Genomic DNA, 26,964 nt, shown 5'->3' with positions numbered 1-26,964 from the left:
TATTTTTTTTTTTTTATTCCCATTTAAATTTAGTAGGAGTCGGAGTCGGTTCATTTTTTTCCGACTCCAGGTACCCAAAATTGCCTCCGACTCAGACTCCTCGACTCCGACTCCACAGCCCTGATATTATCTCACCAATTAATTTTTGCCAAAATGCCTGTTAGGGTTGTGCTTTTCAATAAAAGTGACTGATACATTCTTACAGCTCTTCCACAGAGAGGGGCAAAACCTAGACATGCATGGAGGCTACCCAAGTCTCAACGGATTTGCAAGCCTTCCCCAAAATGAAGGCTGATCTGACAGTGCAAGAATGAAAGCTTTGGCTATTGAAGTTGGAATAAACACAATTAAAGTAACAATGCCCATTATTTATATGGTAGGGGCACTCTGGCCTGATTCATGCAGCAAAAAAAGCCATTCCATTATTATTCTTTCTTCTCATAATATATGGTTGTAATTGGATGGCTGTCTATGGACTCAAATATTGTTGGGTAAACTGTTAAAAAACAAACAAAAAAAAAAAACTCCACGTATTTAGAAAACCATTTTATTTATAATATTAATTCCATTGCCCCTAATAAACATGTAAGGTATGTTTCATTTTTTATTATGTGGGATGTGCAGCTTTTAATTTGCTTAGCTAGGGATTGTTTGGAATAATTATGGATGTTTAAGGTCATTAAAAGACCTTTTAGATAAAAAGCAAGGCTTCACTTTGAAAGTCTTTTTTTTTTTTTTTTTTTTTTAACTAAAGATAAAAACGATAATGTTTTGTATTTCTCTGTGAAGGTAAGGCTGCCCTTTTAAATTAACCTAGTCCTTCTATTCCCTTAGAAGCCATTAATGCATGAATGTCTTCTCCATTGCCCAAAGGGCTAATTCACCTCTTGAACACATAACTTTGGGCACGATAACCTCGTTTGTTTTTGGAGCTTCTTTTCCATTTAATGACTAGGTCATGACACAGCAGGAGCTTTATTGTTCAAAGAGAAGCATTCACTGTCTCCATCCAGTTCTTTCTGTATCAATAATCGGGGAAAGCATGGAGTTTACAGGTGATGTCCCAGGGACCGGAGACAGGTGGCTCGGGAAGGTGTCCTTCAGATGATAGATTATCTAGCCTAGTTTGTGGACCACTGATGCATTGAAGTTGCTGTATCTAGTAATGTTTGGAGTCCAGCTGCGTGTTCTATTTCCGTGTATCTCATGCTTCGTTAAATAGTCCTTCTAATGCCCTGGTAATCTGTTGGGCCTTTTATAGAACATCTTTAATTTTTCACAAAGAAGACACAAGGATATTCTGGCCTAACCTTCCATAACAAGTTAACAATTCCCGTATAATTCATCGCTGCCCGTGGCCGAATTCAAGAATAACTTTCCAGGTTTCTTTCTTTCTCCCCAAAGAATTAGTTGAGCTGTACGTTTCTAATTAAGGAGCTTTCCTCAGTGTATTGTTTGGTCACCAGGCAAAATTCTTAACTCATAGCAGTGCCGCAGATCTTTGTGTGAATGTGTGTGGAGCGCGCCTGGCCTTAATTCTAATAGATGCCTGGAGTACTGGTGATTTCAGCCAATAACTTTCAAAGAGCCAGCTAACAAGTTCTCAACTAATGCCATGTGGAATTTAATTACCTTCTAGCCTGCAGGCGAATATTAATACATTTCATAAATACCATTAACTTTCGGATCTCACATGAAAGCATCTGGTGCTCAACCTTTTACTCCCTGGGATTTAGGAAAGTGAAAATAAACCACAGATTCAAGGAAACAATGTTTTCTCTGCATGGTTTCTATCAGAAAGGGGTAACTGTATGTCTTTAGGGTCACGATTACAAGCATTGCAGCCTTAAGAACGCATTTATTTAATCATATGGCCAGTTTCGAAGACCTTCAAGCTGGGCAGTTCCTTCCCAAATGTTTTCCACACTTCCACAATAGGCATCATTTTACCCTACTATCCTAAAGTGCCACAGTTCCTTCCCAGAGGCTATTATCCCACTGCTACTATAGGCACCATCTCTCCCTACTATACCTGCTATCCCACAGCCACAGTCCCTTCCCAGAGGCTATTATCCCACTGCTACTATAGGCACCATCTCTCCCTACTATACCTGCTATACCACAGCCCCAGTTCCTTCCCAGAGTCTATTATCCCCCTACTGCTACTATAGGCACCATCTCTCCCTACTATACCTGCTATCCCACAGGCACAGTCCCTTCCCAGAGGCTATTATCCCCCCACTGCTACTATAGGCACCATCTCTCCCTACTATACCTGCTATCCCACAGCCACAGTCCCTTCCCAGAGGCTATTATCCCCACTGCTACTATAGGCACCATCTCTCCCTACTATACCTGCTATCCCACAGCCACAGTCCCTTCCCAGAGGCTATTATCCCCCCACTGCTACTATAGGCACCATCTCTCCCTACTATACCTGCTATCCCACAGCCACAGTCCCTTTCCAGAGGCTATTATCCCCCCACTGCTACTATAGGCACCATCTCTCCCTACTATATCCGCTATCCCACAGCCCCAGTCCCTTCCCAGAGGCTATTATCCCACTGCTACTATAGGCACCATCTCTCCCTACTATACCTGCTATCCCACAGCCCCAGTCCCTTCCCAGAGGCTATTATCCCCCCACTGCTACTATAGGCACCATCTCTCCCTACTATACCTGCTATCCCACAGCCACAGTCCCTTCCCAGAGGCTATTATCCCCCCACTGCTACTATAGGCACCATCTCTCCCTACTATACCTGCTATCCCACAGCCACAGTCCCTTCCCAGAGGCTATTATCCCCCCACTGCTACTATAGGCACCATCTCTCCCTACTATACCTGCTATCCCACAGCCCCAGTCCCTTCCCAGGGGCTATTATCCCACTGCTACTATAGGCACCATCTCTCCCTACTATACCTGCTATCCCACAGCCACAGTCCCTTCCCAGAGGCTATTATCCCCACTGCTACTATAGGCACCATCTTTCCCTACTATACCTGTACCATCTCAGCCCTCTATAAAGATATCACAGACAAAGCATAGTTGGACACAATGAAAGTGCATGTTTACCACAATTTCTGCTTCTTTCACCATATTTTTTTTCAGAAGCAATGTTGTAAATCACTAGTCTTTCGGGTAGTTTCTTATGCTGTAGGGCAAGTTTCAAATACATCTTTATTATACAAGGCTGGTGAATCTTTTTCTATGACTATGGGGCAACTTGAAATATTTTGGGCAAGACAATTTTAAAGGACTGATTTTGTTGGTTACCAGCTCTTTCCTAATGGGCGAATTATTTTTTTGTTTCCTGTTCCTGTGACGCTACTGTTTTTAATAATTACTTTCATTATTACGTCTCAATCACATGTCTAACTTCCTAATTGGGATTTCCACCTTTCTACAATTCAAGTGAAGGCATCACATGATGGAGGTGCTGCAAGCAGTCTGGCCGATACGATGTAGAATAATGTATTCCTGTTCCTCTTAATGTATGTTGAGCTACTATTCACTATTCATTCAGCTACTATATCGGACGTTTTCCAATATACATTAATAATACATATTCAGTCATTTGAAAATGATCTAATTGAGAGCAATATCTCTGTCCTTCGCCATTCCTTGCCCTGTTGGTTCCTATTACAGTTACCATTGAAATGATGTTGCAATAGTCAGCTCCACTCCAGCCAAGACTGCAAATACCACATGCAGTCTTTAAGGTCCAGCCAGCACAATGCTGGATCATTTAGCACGACATACTAAAAGTTAAATATCAGCTTCCCAGTCAAGCCGAGGGGGGTTTATGAAATGTTGTTAAGTCTGAATTACATGCTGCGTGGGCCCCCTTTTTATTCTTTTTTTGATATAGATATGCCTGCAGCTGGAATGGTAAGCACCCACCCTTCTGATCAGAGCATGATGGGATATTCAGTACGTAACATGGAGCATCTTTTCCGAAATTTGCTAGTCTCCATGCAAATGTAATCAGCGTGTGTTGCTGATCAGGCTGTGAGTGCGGAGCAGAACTCTGATGTTCGAAACGCGTTGCCTAAGTATCTCAGTTTCAGTCGGTTGCTGGATGAGACCTAATTCTAGCTGTATAAACCAGTCCAGGAGAGTTATTTACTGATTTTAAGCCAGAAAAAAGGGCAGTTTGTCAATACAAAGCATGTGCAAACTATTGAGGCAAGTAAGAATGCCATTGGCAGTCCTCCAGCCTTTGTACTCTGGAAATTGGAACAGCTGGCTGAGAATCCTGGGAGTTTTTCAACAAAAACTATTTCATATCTTGTTAGAAAGAAAACAATCTCCCTCTGATTTTAGATTTGTCCATATCCCAGCTAAAGACTGTATTTAATTTTAGGCCTCATTAACCCTAATGGGGATTGTTGGGTGATCGTTAGTTTCAGCTATAGTTAAATATTGGTTATTCAGCCACAGTTCCAAGGATACCTAGGAAAGAAAGTAAAGTCTTCGCCCCAATTCTCACCCTAGGCATTTAGGTGAATCTAAAGCTGGCCATACACCCGATATCCCCACCTACGGGTGGGCGATATCGGGGAGGCATGTAGGCACGCGGCAATGGGGCAGTTGGTTCAGGGACCGCATCAACGAGCCAATGCGGTCCCCGATCCGACTGGATTTTCTAACCTGGCCGATCGATATCTGGCCAATTTCAGGCCAGATATCGGTCGGCCAGGCCCCTTGGTTCTTCCCCTACACGGGCCGATAAGCTGCTGAATCAGTCCAAGGGACCAATAACCGCAGCTATAATTGGCCCGTGTATGGGGACCTTAAGGGGACAAACTGATTTTAATTAGTGAAATGCTCACAATTTAGTTTAGAGTTCTGGCATTTTTTTTTGGTTAGCATCAACACAACCAATACAGTTATTATTTATATTTAGACTCTTTGCCGTGACTTGGGTTATGTGATTGTTAGGTTTTGCTTTGGAATTAACACTGGGATTTTTTATGTTTTTTTTATGGTTTTATTGGATAGTGCCCCTCAGTTGAGTGAGAACTATGCGTTGCTGTTTGTTTAGATATGCGGGGTTTAAGTTCAGTAGCAGTTCATTACTCTCTGAGGTTCCTCCTAGCGGATCCTTTCCATTTGATCGTCAGGCTGTGGTTTATTGTGACACGGTTCTGCATGTTGTTCTGTAGTTAAGGGACTAATACATTCATTTTTGCTACATTAGATGTGAATATTTAGGGCTGAGACTGTGGAATTCTCACACTCTAGCAGAAAGATTGCAGGGTGAATATGTGCTTACACGGCTGGTCATTAGTTAACAGGGGCAGTGACACGGGCTACAAGAGAGGATAATGCACACATATATAGAAGGGCTGGCGATGAGCCATGTTACATGCTGTCCTTTGTTTTATAACAGGACATGGACTTTTCCACCTCTGCTGGGTCAATAACTTTCTGTAGAACGTCCGCAAAGCGAAAACAATTAAACAAGTAACTCTTTCTATACCCGATACTAATGCTGGCTATACATGTTAAGCTTCTCCTGAAACGATTTGCCCATCAATAAAAACGCCTGTTTCATGCTATATCATCTAGGACACTAGGAAAACTGCCTGCTTGTGTTCGGTCCTGTACCTCGTGGTGGGTTCCCCAGATAATTCCAGCAGAGCCTCAGCAATTATTTAATCAGAAAAGCAAGCTTTATTAGGCAAGCACAGAATACAGAAGCATTTGGTAGCTTGGAGAGATCTCTCTTGGCTGACCATTACAGTGTCTTTTTATTATCTATCATCCTATGGCAAACTTATCATGATTGCTATGCTGTTACATTAAAGGTCCCCATACACGTTGACATTCGCTCGCTTGGCGAGATCACCAACTGAGCGAATCTTCACCCGATATCCCCACCTACGGGTGGGCGATATCAGGCAGTGTGTAGGCTACAATTTGATCGTTTGTCCCTGGGGCCAAACAATCAAAATTATATTGGCGGCAATGGGGCAGTCTGTTCGGGGATCACATCAACGAGCCGATGCAGTCCCTGATCTGACTGAATTTTCTAACCTGGCTGATCGATATCTCGCCAGTTTCAGGCCAGATATCGGTTGGGCAGGCCCCTCGTTTCTGCCCCTACACGGGCCAATAAGCTGCCGAATCGGTCCAAGTGACTGATACCGGCAGCTACTATCGTCCCTTGTATGGGGACCTTAATAATAGGGCATCTAAAACGGCTCTCGCGGCCTAGTAACTGGCCCTAACACTTGGTCCTGTAAACAGTTGGACAATGGGTAAATTTCATTGCTAACGACGAGAATTTCCACACATGCCCTAAAGAAAACCATAGTTACGAGAAATCAATCCCCCATGTAATCCTAGAACTAAGTAGATCAATTCTAGAAGCAAGTAGTCTTGATCTTCACAGCATTCTGCATTGTGTTGCACTGCCTGGGTCTGTTTCCATCATTGAAGTCTGTTAGAGGGTGACATAATATTTCGGGAGCATGCTCTGTGATGGATCAGTGTGTTTCTGACCCACATATTGGCTGGCCAGCTCAGCTGCAGGCAAATCGATGGAAGCAGGCTTAGGCTGACATCATTGTGTCATGACCGTGTCCTTATTAAATTGCGGCTTGAAACACAGTAGCCATAACCTCTTTCTGTCTGGTTTGTGGTCTGATTTCCTGTCATTGTTAGATTATACTCTATCTGAGGTTGATCTTTATGCTAAGCCACACTCTCCAGCTCAGTGACACTGTCATGCTGATATGGCTGTATCAATACTTCCGTCTGTATAGCCAGTGCAGCAGTTTAAGGGTATTGTGGAAATAAGTAAATAATCCCCAAGTTATTAGGTTTAGCCACAGATCTTCTTGTATGTAGTGCAGAACATAAGGGGTAGAAACCACCTCTTGCTAGTAGGGTTGACATTCCAATTGTTTTTGTATAAATGTAAGGTTAAACATATAGGCCTAACTTAGTGGCTGTCTGTCTGTTTTTGGTTTCCACCTTGGAGATCTAACCTATGATCAGGCCCACCTTGATTCATATCAAGGTTAAAGATATAGTTCACCATTGGTGTATCTGCCATTCTGTCATTGTTACAGCAATGTCTAGTACAGCAAATTACTTTTCATATGAAATATCTGGCAGAGCAAATAGTCTATTTATACCCAATTATCCTTTAGGCTAAACCCACCATACTGTTATTACTCCAGGCCCTTCTAGAGGACCAGTCTGGTATTTTGGGAACCAGTGGCCTAGGTTATTCTATGTTGCAGCCATAAATAGTTGGAAGCAGCCATGGTTTGGCAACAGCTAATTGTTTGTGTGAGTCTCCCAGTTTGGTAGAATCACCCTATACAGTTGATATCTGATACTTTTTAACTAAGCACCTCTTCTTTTTATCCTCCTCAGGTTACCCGTGTGCCGGTGGAGAGTTGTGAGCAATATGAAACTTGCGATGCCTGCCTTGGCTCTAGGGACCCTCACTGTGGATGGTGTGTGCTTCACAACATGTGAGTATTCTCATTTCTCCCTCAGGATAGAGATGTTGCTCTTTGCCCTGCCACCGGTGTCAGCCCCTCTTACTGTAATACTAAAATAGCACATAATTCAGTACTCCGAGCTCTCCTGAGCTTCTGTGCTCAAGGCACGTGCCCCAGGAGAGGTGAACTGTAAGCATTAATGCAGGCCCAGGTGCGGCAGAGATACCTTGTGTGCTAGCAGAATACCAGTTCCCTGTGTAACTGGGGATGTTCTTCCAATCTCTTGAGTATAAACTGAGTGGGACTGAGAAAAGTGCAAACCCCGCCATAAGTAACACAATTGAATTAATTCTATAGCAGCGGTTCTCAACCTGTGGGTCGGGACCCCTTTGGGGGTCGAACAAGCCTTTCACAGGGGTCGCCTAAGACCATCGGAAAACACTTATTTCCGATGGTCTTTGGAATAATTTTATGGTTGGGGGTCACCACAACATGAGGAACTGAATTAAAGAGTCATGGCATTAGGAAGGTTGAGAACCACTGTTCTATAGCATATTTCCAGAGTGTTACTCCTTAGTCTACTTCTCATTGGTCTTTGCAGATCTGAGGTGGCTTTGTCTCTGACTTTTACTGATGATACCAGAATGTACCTGTGTCTGGATAATTCATGATGGCACCCCATTAACATACAACATTTACCTTTAATAGGACACTTCTTATTGACAGCAATGGGATGAGCTCCAGGAAAACCCCAACCTAGAATTCTGGGAACAGTTGCAGACCCACTCTTGGGGCTTCCATTTGCAATTAATGAGGTCCCTAGAGTTTCAGTTCTCTGCGTGCTTCTGTCTCTAAATGCCCTTGAGAACCTTGCTTAACAGCATAAGAAAGCTAATCCAAGGCTTTATAAGGGAACATAAGAATTTTTTTTAGAAAATGGATATATTTATGAACCAACAAAATTTTCCTAACTTCAGTTTATTTCTATGGGTATGTGGTGTATTCTCTCTCCACCCTCTGATCAATATGTCTCATGAGGTAATAGAATAGCTTTAAAGGAAGTGTGTCAGTTGGATACATGATCCATTTTCATTTTCCATATTTCATCTGATCTTCGTTGTATCAAGTTCCAAACTTCTGTCAGAGAATAGGGATACTCGTCCCCTAGTGCATAGTGTACTAACCACTGGTGGTAAAATCCTGGCTGGTTTAATGGTTTCACAGTCCTCCGTTATAAAGGACCCGGCATTTTTTTTGTATGTTTATTAAAGGAGATGTGTACAAAAGCACGTTTGGCCTGCATTTACATTGATATCAGTGCAAAAGCAAATTTTACTTATTAATAAGATTGATTAGGTCCTTTGCCTCCTTGGCTTATGTCTTTTGGCTGAAGGGCCCTTCTCTGTTATTGTTAAACTGGCCTTGGAGATAATGAACCTATCTCAGAGAAGGTATGGAGCCTATAAACATTTCCGGTACATGTCCTATTGCCCAGTCTCAATGCACAGACTGGTTGTTAGTGGAGTGTATTTTCTTGAAAGCTTTTTGTGCAAGTGTTAATGCCAGGCTATGAATGAGGTCTGCATAGGTTTGCCATCCATTCTGCTTTCGATCCCCTGTGGTATCAAGCTGCCAAGCTTACCAGCAAGCGGCCAGTCTGGCAGAGAATGGATGTTCCATCCTCCATGAATGCATGATGCCGGATGCTTTGAGACAGGAGGTCTGTCAGTCTGCTGAACAGATTTTGCCATTCTCTTTCCAGTCGGTTCTCTGAGCTGTCAAAGCTCCCGCTGAGAGCACTGCTTCTCTTACACGGACCACTCACCTTCTTAAATCCCTGTCCCGAAAGGCAAAATTAAGTGAAAGCGCTCGCCCATGGAAGCTTTACTTGCCCTTGTTTTCTCTGAACTTGTCAGTTCATCCTTTAACCATGTGAAGCTGCACAGCGGAGCCAAGTTCTTAGCACTAAAAAACCCTGCACGTCATGACAAAAGATTTAAAATCTATCATTACTTTTTCTTTTGCATTTTCACATTTAACATACCCTAAAATTGTCCCAATTTCCCAAAAATGTCCTTTTTTCCTACCCCACACCACCAATAATTCCTCTCTGAGCAGTACACAGAATCTTTCAAAGGGAAAGTATTGACTTTTTGTTTGAGAACAGAGACGCTGCAGAGAACTTCTATTTCTGACAGATTTAGGAATTCAAATAGTTACTGCTTTTGAAAAGCTTTGAAATGTGTCTGCAGCTTATCCACAGTTGGCCATACTCGTCTACTGCTGCCTAGGATAGGGATTGGCTGCCTGTAATGTTAAAAAGTAGACTGTGCCAGTCACATCAGCGTTTGTTCTTAATGATTGGTGTTGGAATGGGAGAGAAGTTGTTTTGGGTGCATAAAGCTCCCTGCTCATCCATTATTCTGTTAGATATATTAAGTCTCACTCTCTTTTTGTAGGTGTTCGAGAAAAGATAAATGCGAGCGAGCAGATGAACTTCACAGGTTCACTTCTGACCAGCGGCAGTGTGTCCAGCTCACAGTGCACCCCAGGAATATCTCTGTCACAGTGTCTGAAGTTCCGGTAAGTGAGAGAGGCTAAACTACAAAACCATAACTGTTTTCCCCTTGATGTTGGGCTACACGTTTTTGCCATAGTGAATGAGTAGTCATAGTTATTTCTGTTGTCATGAACCTATCTGGTGTTACTGAGCTGGTGTTCTTGTAGGCACCTTATTCAATGATCCCCAATCAGAGATTCGTGAGCAACATACATGTTGCTCACCACCCCCTTTGATGTTGCTCCCAGTTGTCTCAAAGCCGGTGCCCATTTTTACATTTCTGCCTTGGATGCAAGTTTTGGAAGCACAGAGACATAAGTTTACTCCTGTTTAGCCCCCTGCAGGCCATCAGTCCCCATGGGTCTACCAAATAGCGAATCACATGCCTTATTTGACATCCCCAAAGAACTTCTTTCATTCTTGTATGGCTTCTTAGTGGGTGCCAGGTGGTTTCTGTTCACTGTCTGTGTGTTCTGTGGTTCTCCAGCTGTTGCTGGTTGTGGTTGGGTTCTAGGAGTTAATGTTCAGTAACAGCAAGAGAACATGAAACTGAAGAACTGCACCATAAGCTGAAGAACTTCCAATTTTTAGGGCACAACATGTAATACCTGCAACTCCAAGCTGTAGTCTAAAAGGGATGGGTGGTGAAAGTGTAGTCCTTGTTGCCTGCTCAATGCATGCTTTGGAAAGTTGACTCGAGCTCAGGGGACCCCAGATGTTTTTATCTGTGACCAACATTTAAATAAAAAAAAAATTGGGGACCAGTGCCAGCATGAAAACAGTTTCTAGGGGATGACCAGTAGTGGCAGTGATTGGTTATTTAGAAGCCCAATGTGAACTGGAAGACTACAGAAGGCTCTTTTTGGCAGGACACATGGTCTTTATGCCTCCAAACCAGAAATTCAAAAATGAGCACCTACTTTGAGGCCACTGGGAGCAACATCCAAGGGGTGCGAAGGAACATGTTGCCCCTGAGCCACTGGTTGGGGATCGCTGCTCTAGATATGACATTTTTTTTTTGCTGACATTTCAAAGCACTTTGTTTTTTTTCTGCAGGTATATTACAGTATTTAACATTTTATTATAACTTCAGGTCATATAAATATTTCTATATACAAAATGTAAAAAGCATCTATGCGTGGGGCTTATAATAACTAATAAATAGGGTGCCTCCAGTGTTCTTTAAATCCTGTATAATCCCAGCAAAGTCTGTGTTATACTTTTGCAAGAAAAAAAAATATATATATTCTAGCTCCAACTATCCTAGAGGCAATATACATATAAATGGAATGATATCCCCTTGATGTAAAAGACAACATGGTAAGAGGGTGACCCAGTTGACCTCACGCTATGTTGCTTTTTTCCTTTTCTCTCTCCATCATGCTATCTGATTTCTTTATTATCCAAACAGTACCTCACCCTGTTCCCATGAAAGTCCTAAATACCCTTGGAATTTTCTGTGTATGCAGCTCAACTTGTTTGCCTGATGTCCCTGTCTGTTGGTAGCGCCCTCTCCTGATTTATTTTGTTAACATGCCTCAAATCTGTACAGATGGTTTTACAAGCCTGGAATGTCCCTGACCTGTCTGCTGGGGTGAACTGCTCCTTTGAGGATTTTACAGAGATGGAAGGACGTATACTGGATGGAAAAATCTACTGTACATCCCCCTCCACCAAAGATGTTATTCCTATCACAAGAGGCCATGGTAAGTTCTTGCCAGTGCCCCTGGCTGGTGGTTAGCAAGTATAATAGATATAATATATATCACAATACATATAATAGAAAATAGCCTCTGGGAATGGACTGTGGCTGTGCGATAGCAGGTATAGTAGGGAGAGATGGTGCCTATAGTAGCAGTGGGGGGATAATAGCCTCTGGGAAGGGACTGGGGCTGTGGGATAGCAGGTATAGTAGGGAGAGATGGTGCCTATAGTAGCAGTGGGGGGATAATAGCCTCTGGGAAGGGACTGTGGCTGTGGGATAGCAGGTATAGTAGGGAGAGATGGTGCCTGTAGTAGCAGTGGGGGGATAATAGCCTCTGGGAAGGGACTGGGGCTGTGGGATAGCAGGTATAGTAGGGAGAGATGGTGCCTATAGTAGCAGTGGGGGGATAATAGCCTCTGGGAAGGGGCTGGGGCTGTGGGATAGCAGGTATAGTAGGGAGAGATGGTGCCTATAGTAGCAGTGGGGGGATAATGGCCTCTGGGAAGGGACTGGGGCTGTGGGATAGCAGGTATAGTAGGGAGAGATGGTGCCTATAGTAGCAGTGGGGGGATAATAGCCTCTGGGAAGGGACTGGGGCTGTGGGATAACAGGTATAGTAGGGAGAGATGGTGCCTATAGTAGCAGTGGGATAATAGCCTCTGGGAAGGGGCTGTGGGATAGCAGGTATAGTAGGGAGAGATGGTGCCTATAGTAGCAGTGGGGGGGATAATAGCCTCTGGGAAGGGACTGGGGCTGTGGGATAACAGGTATAGTAGGGAGAGATGGTGCCTATAGTAGCAGTGGGGGGATAATAACCTCTGCGAAGGGACTGGGGCTGTGGGATAACAGGTATAGTAGGGAGAGATGGTGCCTATAGTAGCAGTGGGGGATAATAGCCTCTGGGAAGGGACTGGGGCTGTGGGATAGCAGGTATAGTAGGGAGAGATGGTGCCTATAGTAGCAGTGGGGGGATAATAGCCTCTGGGAAGGGACTGTGGCTGTGGGATAACAGGTATAGTAGGGAGAGATGGTGCCTAAAGTAGCAGTGGGATAATAGCCTCTGGGAAGGGACTGGGGCTGTGGGATAGCAGGTATTGTAGGGAGAGATGGTGCCTATAGTAGCAGTGGGATAATAGCCTCTGGGAAGGGACTGGGGCTGTGGGATAGCAGGTATAGTAGGGAGAGATGGTGCCTATAGTAGCAGTGGGATAATAGCCTCTGGGAAGGGACTGGGGCTGTGGGATAGCAGGTATAGTAGGGAGAGATGGTGCCTATAGTAGCAGTGGGGGGATAATAGCCTCTGGGAAGGGACTGGGGCTGTGGGATAGCAGGTATAGTAGGGAGAGATGGTGCCTATAGTAGCAGTGGGATAATAGCCTCTGGGAAGGGACTGTGGCTGTGGGATAGCAGGTATAGTAGGGAGAGATGGTGCCTATAGTAGCAGTGGGGGGGATAATAGCCTCTGGGAAGGGACTGGGGCTGTGGGATAACAGGTATAGTAGGGAGAGATGGTGCCTATAGTAGCAGTGGGGGGGATAATAGCCTCTGGGAAGGGACTGGGGCTGTGGGATAGCAGGTATAGTAGGGAGAGATGGTGCCTATAGTAGCAGTGGGATAATAGCCTCTGGGAAGGGACTGGGGCTGTGGGATAACAGGTATAGTAGGGAGAGATGGTGCCTATAGTAGCAGTGGGGGATAATAGCCTCTGGGAAGGGACTGGGGCTGTGGGATAGCAGGTATAGTAGGGAGAGATGGTGCCTATAGTAGCAGTGGGATAATAGCCTCTGGGAAGGGACTGTGGCTGTGGGATAGCAGGTATAGTAGGGAGAGATGGTGCCTATAGTAGCAGTGGGGGGATAATAGCCTCTGGGAAGGGACTGGGGCTGTGGGATAGCAGGTATTGTAGTGGTATTTTCTAAAATACAACCTCCAAAATACCTCTCCTCAATATTTATGTTAACCTTATACCTTGTCATTAATAGAAATCTCTTAACAGACAATTTCCACATGCAAGAAAATACTTTTTCATTATGTCTCCACTTTGCTATGTATGAACAAGTGCTGTTTTTGTTTGTTTTCCCAGGAATTTCACTGAGCAGTCTCTATTCCTCGAGTGATTAAAATATCACATATAAATGTCTTGATTAACCTTTCCCCATATGAAAGGACAGCGGGGTGCTGTGGCACAATACATGGCTGTCCTTTATTTGGAAAGAGTTTGCTGCTCATTGCAAATAGTCAGCTCTCCTAAGGGCTGGAAGGCAGAGAAGTTTCAGTGGGAAGCCACACCATCGGGACAGGGTCAGATCTTGCACATGATACAGTGTGTGAGTAACCACAGGCGTCAGCGCCTCTAAGCCAAGGGACAGAAGGGACAGATCTATTTGCTGCCTTAATTCCAACTTCATAAATAGCTGCTTCACTTGCACAACAAAGGACCCCAGTCTGGCAGAAAACGCCTACTCAGCTCTTATGTGCTTTCCTTTTAAATCCGATTTTTTAAGAACTGCCTTTTGTTTGCGAATAGAAGCCTTCACTGTTTTTCCAACATGTATCAAACGAAGTCTTTCTGTTAAGTTCACTCTAACCATTTCGCTCCAATACTTTGCGTATGGTAGTATAGAGTGAAAAAACACATTGACCCCAAATTAAATTTGTATTGGCAATTATTGATTGCAAAGTGGGGACAGTGTAGGGCTAATGCTTCAGGAGAGGGACCTGTAGGCCTGTGGTCATTGTGTTGCATCTTCCACAGTGCACTTGTTTCTGCTTGTCAATTAAATGTTTGGAAACCCCTATGGTAGGGATTGGTGTAGTGCAGTCTAAAGTTAAGCCTTTGGGTGCTTCTCTAGGATTGATAATGGAGCCCCATGGATCTCTAATAGAGAAAAGTCTGGCTCTGTTCCCACGAAACTTCTCCAGACTTGCAGGTAGTCTTGTATCAAATGCACATTGAGTGTTTTATGACAAACACACACTGTGCCTAAAACTTTTAGTATTCCGAGTATTGTAAACGTCTTCTGCAGTTTAATAATAAGGCTGTTAAACAAAACAAAAGGCTATAGTACCTCACATCTGGAAAGATTGTGTTTTTGCTTGCAGTTATCCAAAAACAGTGCTCCAAACTCGTGTCTGTGGTTTGTCAACTTCACATGCCTCTCGATATCCTCATTGGCATTGGGAATGTTTATAAAAATGACAAACTGAAGTTGGGGAAGATACCAGTGTAGCTTCTATTTCTTCACACTAGAAAAAAAGCCAAGAGAAGCTGCAAGAATATCAGGCTGATTTAAGTCCAGTTGACATACCCCCTTCCAGATGTAAGACAATGGTACATTGGGCAGTTTTTAGTAGCTTGTTAGGGTGTGTGTGGCAGTCACAGTGCTTTTGAAGGTAAAACATGACGGCTAACATTGTATGTATGTATGTATGTATGTATGTATGTATGTATATATATATATATATATATATATATATATATATAAAATGGGCTTATTGATTTAGCAGAAGCCATTCTAATATCATGCCTTTTCTTATTTGCATTGGTTTCAGGTGACAAGAGGGTTTTGAAACTCTACCTTAAATCCAAAGAAACTGGAAAGAAGTTTGCTAGCGTGGATTTTGTCTTCTACAACTGCAGTGTCCATCAGTCGTAAGTCTTCTTTCCTAATCTTCTTAATTTTTTTTATCTCTTTTCTTTGTCTGTTTTTAAGCTAATGGCCCTTATTGCAACACACTTGTCAGCCATAAACTATAAGATCCACTTGTTTGGCAATTTTGCCAAACATAAGGCTCTGTCCCCAATATGCCCACCGGGCCAAACTTTCGGATTACAACAATGAGAATAGGAGCTGTCAGATCAAGGACTGCATCAATGAGCTGATGCGGTTCCCAGTCCAATGGGAAAATCGAACCTGGCCGATTGATATATGGATGATATTTGGGCAGATATTGTTTGGGTTTTCCAGTCAGGGGTCCTCATACATGGACAGATAAGCTGCTGAATTGGTCTAAAGGTTCTGAATCGGCAGCTTAAATCTGCCTGTGTATGGCCACCTTAACTGTATGTAAGGTTGACCTTATTTAAAACTGTTAAAGAGAGGAGAACCCATATCAACTTATCTACAGCATAACATAGACCAATGATCCCCAACCAGTGGCTCAGGGGCAACATGTTGCTCACCCAACCCCTTGGATGTTGCTCTCAAACATCCAAAACAGGGAGTTATTTTTGAATTCCTGACTTGGGGGCAAGTTTTGGTTGAATAAAAACAAGATTTCCTACCAAATAAAGCCCCTGTAAGCTGATGGTGTGCATAGAGGCTGCCTAATAGCCAATCTTAGCCCTTATTTGGCTCCTCCATGAACTTTTATGGTGCTTGTGTTGCTCCCCAAGTCTTTTACATTTGACTGTGGCTCACGAGTAAGAAAGTTTGGAGATCCCTGATATAGGCAATGAACCATATGTCTCCTCTGAGGTTAAGGAGAAGTATACTTCGTGCATGTTTCAATTGGGTGAAGCATGGCAAATAAAAGTAATGGAGACCCCTACCTTAGAGCAAGGATAGTGAGCGTAATGTATATCACTACTTAATAAAATGCTCAGATGTTGTGACTGTGTAGTAGTCTTTACCTTGGGTATGTTTTGCCTTTAGAGAAACTCTTCAAGCTCGTACCAATCCTGTTGGAATTTCTAGCGACGTGTGTGTTCTGAGTTGTGTTACTGTGTAATGTAAGGATGGATTTAGAAGTGTGCTGATCAGATTGATTGAAATGAAGTTGCTTTGGGCTAAGGTGGTGGAATAAAAGAGGTGTATGGCTGAAAGCTAATATTAATGCAAAAGTAATGCCAATTTAAGGTGGAACTAATATCTCCACTCAAGTAACAGATTTTCAAGTGAAGCAGCAAAGCAACAGATGTATTCATGCTGCTTCCTGATGAGCGCCCAGGGCACGTATGTTCATATCGCCCCTTAGGATTCTAGAATGAGTAACGGCAAAATGTTTTTGTTTAAATCTAAACCAGAGATGGGAAAGATTGAATATCTCAGATATTTGGAAAGTGAGGTGTTCGTGCATGTTTTTTTGGGTCATGTGTTTATAATTTATTCTTGGCCACAAACTTCAGTAGAAAAAATGTTGGGTTCACTAGAGAACCATTTTCTATATTTCATAGCTTGCCAGCTGCTATAAACTATAACTACCAGCATTGGTGGATAGTGGGAATTGTAGTTCACAACAGATGTCCTGCCATAGACTTTTCAATTAATTTTTTTTCATTGAACCCTGTAACTGGGGGGCTTAATTTCCCCTTTAACCACAAAGCTCATTTATGGAGTAATGGAATGTACCACTAAGCCAGCTCCAGGGCAGAATCCTCTGTATGCGTGCACCGTCATCTGTTGCTCCACAAACGCTTACATTCTGTGTGTCATTTTCCTTTCCAGTGAGTGGCCCCTTTATTAAGGGCTTTGCTAATGGAAACTTTCCTTGCTTTAGATGATTCTTGTTAAAGGAAATGCTAGCTGCAGGCATATCTGTTCTGTGGCATCCAGCAGGGTGTTTTTGTTGGGTAGTGTTTGTGTTTGATGGAACCTATATTGCTTATGTAAAATAGAAACAGCGTTCCATCTTCCTTTAATCAGGCCTGTAGGAGATCTGTCCCTATATGTGTGGGCCCCAAGGGACTTTATAAAGTGTGCTGAACTCGGTTCTCTCTTCGGCTGCTTGGCCACTGCTCAACTTGCAGTCTGGTTTTCATCCTTCATGCCTGAAACCATCTTGTCATTTTATCTGCATTGTGAGCTAGAGATAAATAAGCCTTTGTGTCAGACCTAAAACAAGGATAATGTTCTTGTAGATTTGTTTTGATTGGACAGCATTGATCCTGTTCTGGTCTCCTCAGATTAGCCAACCTTGTATGATTGATAGAGGTGTTTCATATATAAGGGCATCTTATGTATTTAAAACCAGGCCAATATGCACCGTTGAATGAATAATAGGTTTAAATGTAAGAAAATAGAGGTGGCCGTACACCCACACATAAATGAAACTGTATATAATGATGTTTTCTACAATTACTTGTGTCTTAAGCTGGTCATACACGCACCAATACTATCGCACGAAACCTCGTTTTGTACGATATTCAGTGCGTGTATGGCATGTCGGCGAGTCGACCGATATCGCAGGAAGCTGCTGATATCGATCGACTCGCCGATCGGCCAGGTTAGAAAATTTTGATCGGGCGCCATAGAAGGCGCCTGACCAAAATCTGCCGTCAGGGCTGAATCGGCAGAAGGAGGTAGAAATCCTATTGTTTCTACCTCTTTATCTGCTGTTTCAGCCCTGACGGTGTGTGGCGGATCTGACGATGTTTCGTATGACCGATGGTCGCACGAAACATCGTCAGATCACCACATGTGTGGCCACCCTAATGCTGTTGGTCAGTTTGGGAATTGGGCAGGTTTGGAAATCCGTTCCATTGGTGGCACATTGGCAAATGGAGGAGTGAGGTGGAGCTGCAACTACACTTTCAGTCAATTGTATGTTGCTGATTGTACGTTCTTCATCCATTCATCCCATGAACCTTGACTTGGCCTTCATGCTATTTATCAGATACAGTTGAATTGAAGGCCTTTAGGCTAATGTCCCACGTGAAGATTTTTAAAAAGTGAGTTCCAGCGTCTCGTCTTTTCCTAACAAGCGATTACTAGAGATTTCAACAACGGAGCGTTTCCATTTCCCACAAATCCAGGTGTCATATTCCCCTCCCACAATTAGAAATGACATTCAGTGCAATGGGGAAATGGCAGCCACTTCCCGCTCAGTGGGTTTTACTTTCAGCCATTCCAATAGTTTTGAATGACGATGCTTTCTTTGTAAAATCGCTCGAGAAAGGGTCTTATAATGATTCGGAGCAATAAGCGATTTATATTCTTCTCAATGTAGTGTGTTTGTGTTTTTCAAATAGTTCAGAATTCATTGAACTTCTCAGTTTTTGTTTTTTTAAGTAAGATCTGGCCGCCTGTTTCCAGAAGTTGCAAAGTGGCCTCATTAAAGCAGTAAAAGACACATTTGGGCCACCGGGAGATTACTTTGCAGCCATTGCCGGCTTTGGAAACTGGGGATTCATGGGATTCCAAATGACACAGTTGCTCTCCTCTAATGAGTATTTAGCGGTTGAAGGTTCACCCAAACATCAAATCTTTAAGGGGCTGCACAGAGGATTATCTCTTTCCCCCTCAACTCCCAAACCCACCAGAGAATGACGGCTCTGTGCAATCTTTAAATTAATATCCGTTGCTGAAATCAAACTGCATAAATCTGCATAAGGAGCAGGCCAATTAACATGTTTGTAGGTAAAGCTAACGGCTTCTCATTTTGAAGCGAGAGGGAAAAGAGCCTACAAAGACGACATGGAAATGAATTTTTTTTTCCTTTGCTGCTTTGCAAGAGCCGCTTAATTAAATATTTCCTCAGTGTTGTTGTGTGTGTATATATATCCCCCTTTTTTTTGTATCTTTCTGCATAGTACAGATTTATATTTAATGGCTTTGGAATGACGGCGGCGGCTGGATGTGTACCTCGAAGGGGAACCGCGAGCTTCCGAACGCCACTCCATGGAGAGTGTCCTACCTTGACATATTAAAAGTCTAAAGGCCCCCATACACGGGCCAATAGAAGCTGCCGATATGGGTCCCTTGGACCGATTCGGCAGCTAATCGGCCCGTGTATGGGCAGAAACGAGCGGCCTGGCCGACCGATATCTGGCCTGAAATTGGCTAGATATCGATCGGCCAGGTTAGAAAATCCGGTCGGATCGGCTCGTTGATGCGGTTCCCGAACCGACTGCCCATGGCCGCAAATGTAATCCGATCGTTTGGCCTCAGGGCCAAACGATCGGATTATTTTTTTTTAAAGCAACTTCCTACCCGATATCGCCCACCTGTAGGTGGGGATATCGGGTAAAGATCCGCTCGCTTGGCAACATCGCCAAGCGAGCAGTTCTTATAGTGTACGGGGACCTTAACTCTGATGGGGAATGGGAAAAGATTCCTTGAATTTAAAATGCAGTCTGTAATGCATATTCTGTTCTTAAATATTCTCCGGCTGTTTACGAAGTTTCATACTGTGCCATTGCTTTGGTGGGTTTCTTTTTCTCTGATGTTTTAATGAAATAGACAGCAGCCCTTCAATAGACGCGCCTTATAGCGTAGTGGTGCTTTAAGAAATCTGTTCTGCCGTCTGTCGTTATTATTTTTATTTATGTTCAGATATTATTTAGTAATGTGCTCACTCAAACCAAACAAGTAAACTCCTGTTGAGGACAGGCAGCAGAACTTGTTTGCCTTATATTAAAGGGGAACTCCACCCAAACACAACTTAAAGGTTTTTGAAAAGTAAGCATAATTTCACGTTACTTTGCAACATTCATCAATTAAAAAATATGCAGTCTTTTCATGATTTTTTAATCTAATAATATGATTTGGAACAGTTCCCTAAGCCCCGCCCCCTGTTCCCCTGCTGATCTGGCTGACTACTTTGTGACTCAAATAAAATGTTTCAAAATAAATGTAAAAACAGTAGTCGCCTGTCCCCAGCCTGCCTTCAGTCTGCATCCTCCCAATCCCACAATTCCCTGCACACGTTATGCCAATGAGGAAAGGAACATCACAGTGCAAAGTGGAGAAGTTACAATTTGTAACATGTGTTTTAGTCCCTCCTCCCCTGCCGAGGTTTCAAATGATGCAGCAAGAGAAGAACTGTTTAGCAGCTGGATTTCAGCATATAAAAATGGTATTTATTCATACTTTTTAAATTTTGAAAGGACAGATTACAGTGATTAGGGTTTCAGTGTTGTGTGGGGCTCTTTAACTAATTTTGATTCAGAAGCCAGAGTTCCCCTTTAACAGCATGGACCTGTAAGGTATATTATGAAAGCAACTTACTAACTAATGCTTCCTTAAAGGGCAATGACACACTAGGAGATTAGTGGCACGCGATAAATCTTCTCTACCATGGGCGACTGATCTCCTGCAAATCCTTTCCCACCAGCGAACATTGAAATCGCCGAAGTAGCCTGACGTTTGCCAGGAAGCTTTGGGCAACTTCATGCTGTGTTTTACCCCCAGTGATTCCAGTTGTAGCTGTGGAACGGGAACGGCACGTCTTTTTTCACCCTCGGTAGTGAAGATTTATTGCCACCAACATCCATTGTGCCATTAACCCTTATACTGGTTAAATTTTTAATGTGAAGAAGGAACAGTAAGGGTCATTTACAAACTGAAAAACCAAGTGGATAAAAAAAACACAGTGGATAATTTTCTTTTTGCACTTTATACCATGCCTATAAGCCTAAAGGTCCCCATACACGGGCCGATTCTAACTGCCGATATCGGCCCCTTAGACCGATTCGGCAGCTAATCGGCCGTGTATGGGCACTACCGACGGGCCTGTCCAACCGATATCTGGCCTAAAATCGGCCAGATATCGATTGGGCAGGCTAAAAAATCTAGTCGGATCAGGGACGCATCGGCCTATACCCGTCGTTATTATTCGATCGTTTGGCCCCAGGGCCAGGGAATTAGCCTACACGTTCCCCGATATCGCCCACCCATAGGTGGGGATATCGGGTGAAGATCTGCTCGCTTGGCGAGAAGGTCACTTATGGGACCTTAAGTGAATTGTTGCAGTTCTCAGAGCACAGTCGCCATAGCACCACTGTATTCATGAGAGGCGGGACATATAGGCACCTCCTTCACTCCCATCCTTTTATATCCCCATATCATTCTGACAGGTTGGCAGCCGATGCAGGCCGCAGTGGAGCCCTGTACTTACCACCTGTCCTATAAGTTCATGCACTATTGCCCTGGGTCATAGTAATATATCCGATCAATGCATCACAGATGCAAACTGTGGTTATATTGGGGTTGTAGTAGTAAATACATGGTGGGCAAGCTACAGACTCGTATTGTGGGAATTTTGGCTTTATTTTTCAGAAATCTCTAACCAGCAGCAGCTGAACTACCTGTCAGGAACTCATTATTTTATTTGCTTGTTTTAGTCTTGTTTTCATTTCTGATTTTTTAGAAGCTGTGGTCTCGGCGCTAACCATCACAAGCCATTAGTGGGAAGTGGAAGGGGAAGTTTCTTTAAAGGTGTTCTTTACTGTATTGAGTTTACTCTCAAAGTGTAATGTAGTTTTCTATTTCATGTTGAATTGCTGCCCAAGCTTTCAGAATAGCTTTTATTTAAGTGATAACTGTTATTTTTTGTTTTGTTTTTATATTGTTAATCCTGCTAAATAGTAGGATGAATTTCTTGGTGAAAGCAGAAGTGTGCTGGTTCTATTCCATAGTTAGATTTGTAGTGAGATACCTTTAGATCACTGCGGCATCAGTTTCAGGGGTTGTTCATCATAAATAAACGTTTAGTATGATGTAGCCCAGGGATCCCCAACCTTTCTTACTCGTGAGCCACACTCAAATGTGAAAAGACTTGGGGAGCAACACAAGCACCATAAAAGTTCATGGAGGAGCCAAATAAGGGCTGTGATTGGCTATTAGGCAGCCTCTATGCACCCTATCAGCTTACAGGGGCTTTATTTGGTAGGAAATCTTGTTTTTATTCAACCAAAACTTGCCCCCAAGTCAGGAATTCAAAATTAACTACCTGGTTTTGGGGCACTGGGAGCAACATCCAAGATGTTGCCCCCGAGGCACTGGTTGAGGATCACTAATGTAGAGTGCTATTCTGAGACAGTTGGTCTTCATTTTTAATTATCTACATTTTTTGAATGATTTAGATTTTTGTTTACCAGCTCTCTAGTTTGTAATTTTGGCAGACATCAGGTTGCTGGGGTCCAGTTTAACATCAGACCAGACAGAGTAAGAGGAATCTGAATAAAGGAGGGCCTAATTGGAAAGATAAGTAATAAAAAGTAACAATAAAATTGTAGCCTCACAGAGCAATAGTTTGTTTGGTCAAGTGAGGATAGCCTAGTCATGTCTAGTCAAGTGGAGATAGCCTAGTCATGCCTAGTCAAGTGGGGATAGCCTAGTCATGCCTAGTCAAGTGGGGATAGCCTAGTCATGTCTAGTCAAGTGGAGATAGCCTAGTCATGTCTAGTCAAGTGGGGATAGCCTAGTCATGTCTAGTCAAGTGGGGATAGCCTAGTCATGTCTAGTCAAGTGGAGATAGCCTAGTCATGTCTAGTCAAGTGGGGATAGCCTAGTCATGTCTAGTCAAGTGGGGATAGCCTAGTCATGTCTAGTCAAGTGGAGATAGCCTAGTCATGTCTAGTCAAGTGGGGATAGCCTAGTCATGTCTAGTCAAGTGGGGATAGCCTAGTCATGTCTAGTCAAGTGGGGATAGCCTAGTCATGTCTAGTCAAGTGGGGATAGCCTAGTCATGTCTAGTCAAGTGGGGATAGCCTAGTCATGTCTAGTCAAGTGGGGATAGCCTAGTCATGTCTAGTCAAGTGGAGATAGCCTAGTCATGTCTAGTCAAGTGGGGATAGCCTAGTCATGTCTAGTCAAGTGGACATTATCTGGTCTTTTTGTTTCAAAGAGCTGGAACCATGTGATATCCAGTACGGTACAGTCAACAAAAACATTGTTACTTAGGCTTATTGACAGCAAATTAAAAGTAAAATAAATGTAAAACTTAGTAATAATATCATATCTAAAGAATTTCATAGATCATAATTTTTCTTTTATGTGCACATTTTTAAAGAATTCTTCATGATTTCAGTGCTTTATTAAAACTTAAGGCGGATGTGTATTACGCCAGTTATTCTGGGGGCTTTGCTACTTTCAGTCTTGTTGTTGTGTTTAGTTCTCACTAAGAACATTTCCAAGAGTGACTTCAGACACTTTGCTCTGATGTGCGTGTCTCTGTATTTAAATAGCTCCAGAAGACTAATTACCCAGCGGCTTAGTCCCTTGGAAGGAATACAGTACAGGCTCTGGGCAGAATATAGAGGGGTTTTTGTTTGAGGAAAATGGTTAAATCCTGCTGAGTGAATGGGGTCAAAGTTTAGGGGTCACAAACGCAAGGAAAATCATGCTATGACTAATAATTAGCATAAGCCCAAACGTCTCTGTGGGTTGTTACAGATGCAACATGATCTATTCAAGCTGCTTTTGCTGTACTAAGCTACATAGATGGTAAGATCAACATGTTTTGGTCCTCATTTACATCAGCTATATCAGATAGTAATGATATGTGTTCCATTAGATGGTTGGAAGCTGAGGTTGCCCCAATTCAAATATACTTTAATCACTTGAAATGAGAAAGCTGCCTTGTACTTATTGTAAAATGTAATTATACTTCCTAGTTTGGGATTTTGGTAGACCCTTGGTGCCTAGGTTTTCAGCCTTCATCTCTTGGAAACAATGACTACTGACTGATGTAGAAACTGATGTAAAGTAGCTATCTCTGCTTGGTATGCCCAGCATTTCACCTACACAGTCCCTTCCCAGAGGCTAATATCCTCCCACTGCTACTATAGGCGCCATCTCTCCCTACTATACCTGCTATCCCACAGCCCCAGTCCCTTCCCAGAGGCTATTATCCCCCCACTGCTACTATAGGCACCATCTCTCCCTACTATACCTGCTATCCCACAGCCACAGTCCCTTCCCAGAGGCTATTATCCCCCCCTGCTACTATAGGCACCATCTTTCCCTACTATACCTGCTATCCCACAGCCCCAGTCCCTTCCCAGAGGCTATTATCCGCCTACTGCTACTATAGGCACCATCTCTCCCTACAATACCTGCTATCCCACAGCCCCAGTCCCTTCCCAGAGGCTATTATCCGCCTACTGCTACTATAGGCACCATCTCTCCCTACAATACCTGCTATCCCACAGCCCCAATCCCTTCCCAGAGGCTATTATCCGCCTACTGCTACTATAGGCACCATCTCTCCCTACTATACCTGCTATCCCACAGATGATTTCTCTGTGGCCACATTGGTATTCCAGATATCCAAGGCCTTCCAGCCCAGAAACTGATCTTGCATTGATTTCTATTATGAGACTGGTTGTATCAAATGATATAATCTATCAAGCAGTCTGAAATATTCAGCCGAAATGTGCTGAGGCAGCAGGGTCTGCATTACACATGCTTGATAAGCCTGAACAGGAACAGTCATGTAGTAATTATCTTTTTGCCCTTTTATGGTTCGTTTGTTTAACTCAAGGACAGTTCAAACATCTCTTTATCTGAGCAATATTGTTGAGTATGAGGAGATTCTGGGAATTGTAGTTATAAACAATCATGTTGGAGCTCTTTGCCAACCATCATCTAGGGATCATTAATACAGAAAGGATGGGTGGCCTTTGTCCTAAGATGGTGTCGGTTCGACGCTGGGTGTTCTTATTTGACAACATCTGAAGCAGGCAAAAATTTCTCCGTCTCATCCGCTGATGAAAATTTTGGGTCTCGTGCATGGGTGAGGTGCTCCATTACCTAGCAGATAAATGAATATGACCTTGAGATAGCGAGCTAATTGCCTATTATTGTTACTAGCCATGCATGCTAATTGACACCAAGAGTCTGTTGCTTTATTAAGGAGCACTATTTACAAATTAAACTTAACAGCTCATTATGTAGAAACCTGAAAGTTCCGAGCGATCCCCTGTGCCGGTGAACTTGTGTCCTGCCTGCCCTTGGTTTCACCATTATTTGTGAAGGTGCCACTGCTCACCAGGACTACAGATCCGATGAAATGTCACCCTTTTCATTGCTGACTGTTTATTCTTCAGATCATTTGCACAGCCCAAGCATACTTAATTACCCTTTTGCAGCTTTTAAAACGTTCTGGTAATTACCCTTTTTCAGTGTTTCAAACATTAGTTAAGAAAGGGCTGCTTGTGGGTTTCTCGCTCTGTGAGAGATAGCAGTCAATCAGTAGCATTCCCAACACTCTTAAGGTCCCCATACACAGGCCGATTGTAGCTGCTGATATCGGTCCCTTGGACAGATTCGTGTAGGGGCAGAAACGGCCTGAAATTGTCCAGATATCGATCGGGCAGGTTTAAAGATTCAGTTGGATCGGGGACCACATCGGCTTGTTGATGCGGTCCCTGAACCGACTACCCCATTGCCGTCGTTATAATTTGATCGAATCAGCCTACATTTTCCCCAGTATAACCCACCTGTAGGTGGGGATATCGGGTGAAGATCCGCTCGCTTGGCGACCTCGCCAGGCGAGCAAATTTTTACGTGTATGGGCATCTTTAAACTGGCCATACACCACCAGATCCTAGGGCCTGGGGTTGCCGCCTGGATGGTATTTTACCAGCCTAGCCGATAAAACGCCTGCCAAGGCAAGGGCTGATATTGCAAAATTACTGGCAATGTAGTTGCTCGTAAATTTGTAATACCATTAGGAAAAGCACCGAAAGCGCCCCAAACCTAAGCTTTTTTTTTTCATCCTGAATTGCTCCGTAACCCTTCATGGCCCTGCCCATTTTACATAACAGCCCAGCAGCCTGTGCCTTATTGTTCCCGCCCCCCCACTGGCTGGCAAAAGTTATTCAGAAAAGTGTCATCCCAACCATAAGTTTGGCAACTACTGTGTACGTAGACTGGGTAACCCTTACTGTAATTAGCGTTTATGGTATATTTAAAAAATATTCTGTATTTTGTAGTGTTTTTTTTTTATTTTTTTTATTTTAGATAATTATTGTTTGGCTAGCAATCTGCCTCAGCTTCATGTTTTCCTGCAGCAAACAATTCACTCCTGCTGTGAGTGCCAGGCTCATACATGGAGCCACAGTTGAAATGTAAGTCTGATGGCAAATTTGTCATATAGGCACTTTCCTAGTCCTGTAGAACCGAGAAGTTTTTCTGGCACAGCTGCTATACCCCAGGGGAGATTTGTCTGCCGCAGGAAGAACATTTTTGAAACTGAGGGGCTCACTAGTAAGCCATTTTATCCCAAAATCCTTAAGGAAATGGGCTTAACCTGTATATGGAACAGATTTATTAAACATCAGTTTAGACTGCAGTTTAGTCCAATAATAAAGACTGAACTGTGTTTTTTTTTTTTAGACCCAGAATCCTTTGAAATTTCTGCCTTTTAAAGTTTTTTGCATCCCACGGTTCCGTGCTCCTTTATTTAAAGGTTATCTTGTCGCCTTCGCTTTGTCAGCTCCACTGAGCATCCGTAGGTTTCCGCCTGGCGCTGAAATATCCTTGGCTGTAAATGCATCTCCTTATTAACT

At 43.2% G+C, this 26,964-nt stretch overlaps 1 protein-coding gene across 5 annotated transcripts in view; it reads left to right on the top strand.

Annotated features, from left to right (window-relative positions):
• The window catches only part of plxna1 (plexin A1), a 226,735-nt gene that overhangs the window by 118,834 nt on the left and 80,937 nt on the right, over positions 1–26,964 (top strand). For all 5 annotated transcript variants that reach the window (XM_031899707.1, XM_031899706.1, XM_031899704.1 and 2 more), the window contains 4 exon segments: positions 7,394–7,494; positions 9,924–10,047; positions 11,577–11,730; positions 15,282–15,381. In XM_031899707.1, the coding sequence (XP_031755567.1) occupies positions 7,394–7,494; positions 9,924–10,047; positions 11,577–11,730; positions 15,282–15,381 (479 nt within the window).

The sequence above is a fragment of the Xenopus tropicalis genome, chromosome 4 (assembly GCF_000004195.4).
Source record: "Xenopus tropicalis strain Nigerian chromosome 4, UCB_Xtro_10.0, whole genome shotgun sequence".
Lineage (NCBI taxonomy): Eukaryota > Metazoa > Chordata > Amphibia > Anura > Pipidae > Xenopus > Xenopus tropicalis.
This window is presented reverse-complemented; position numbering and strand designations above follow the sequence as displayed.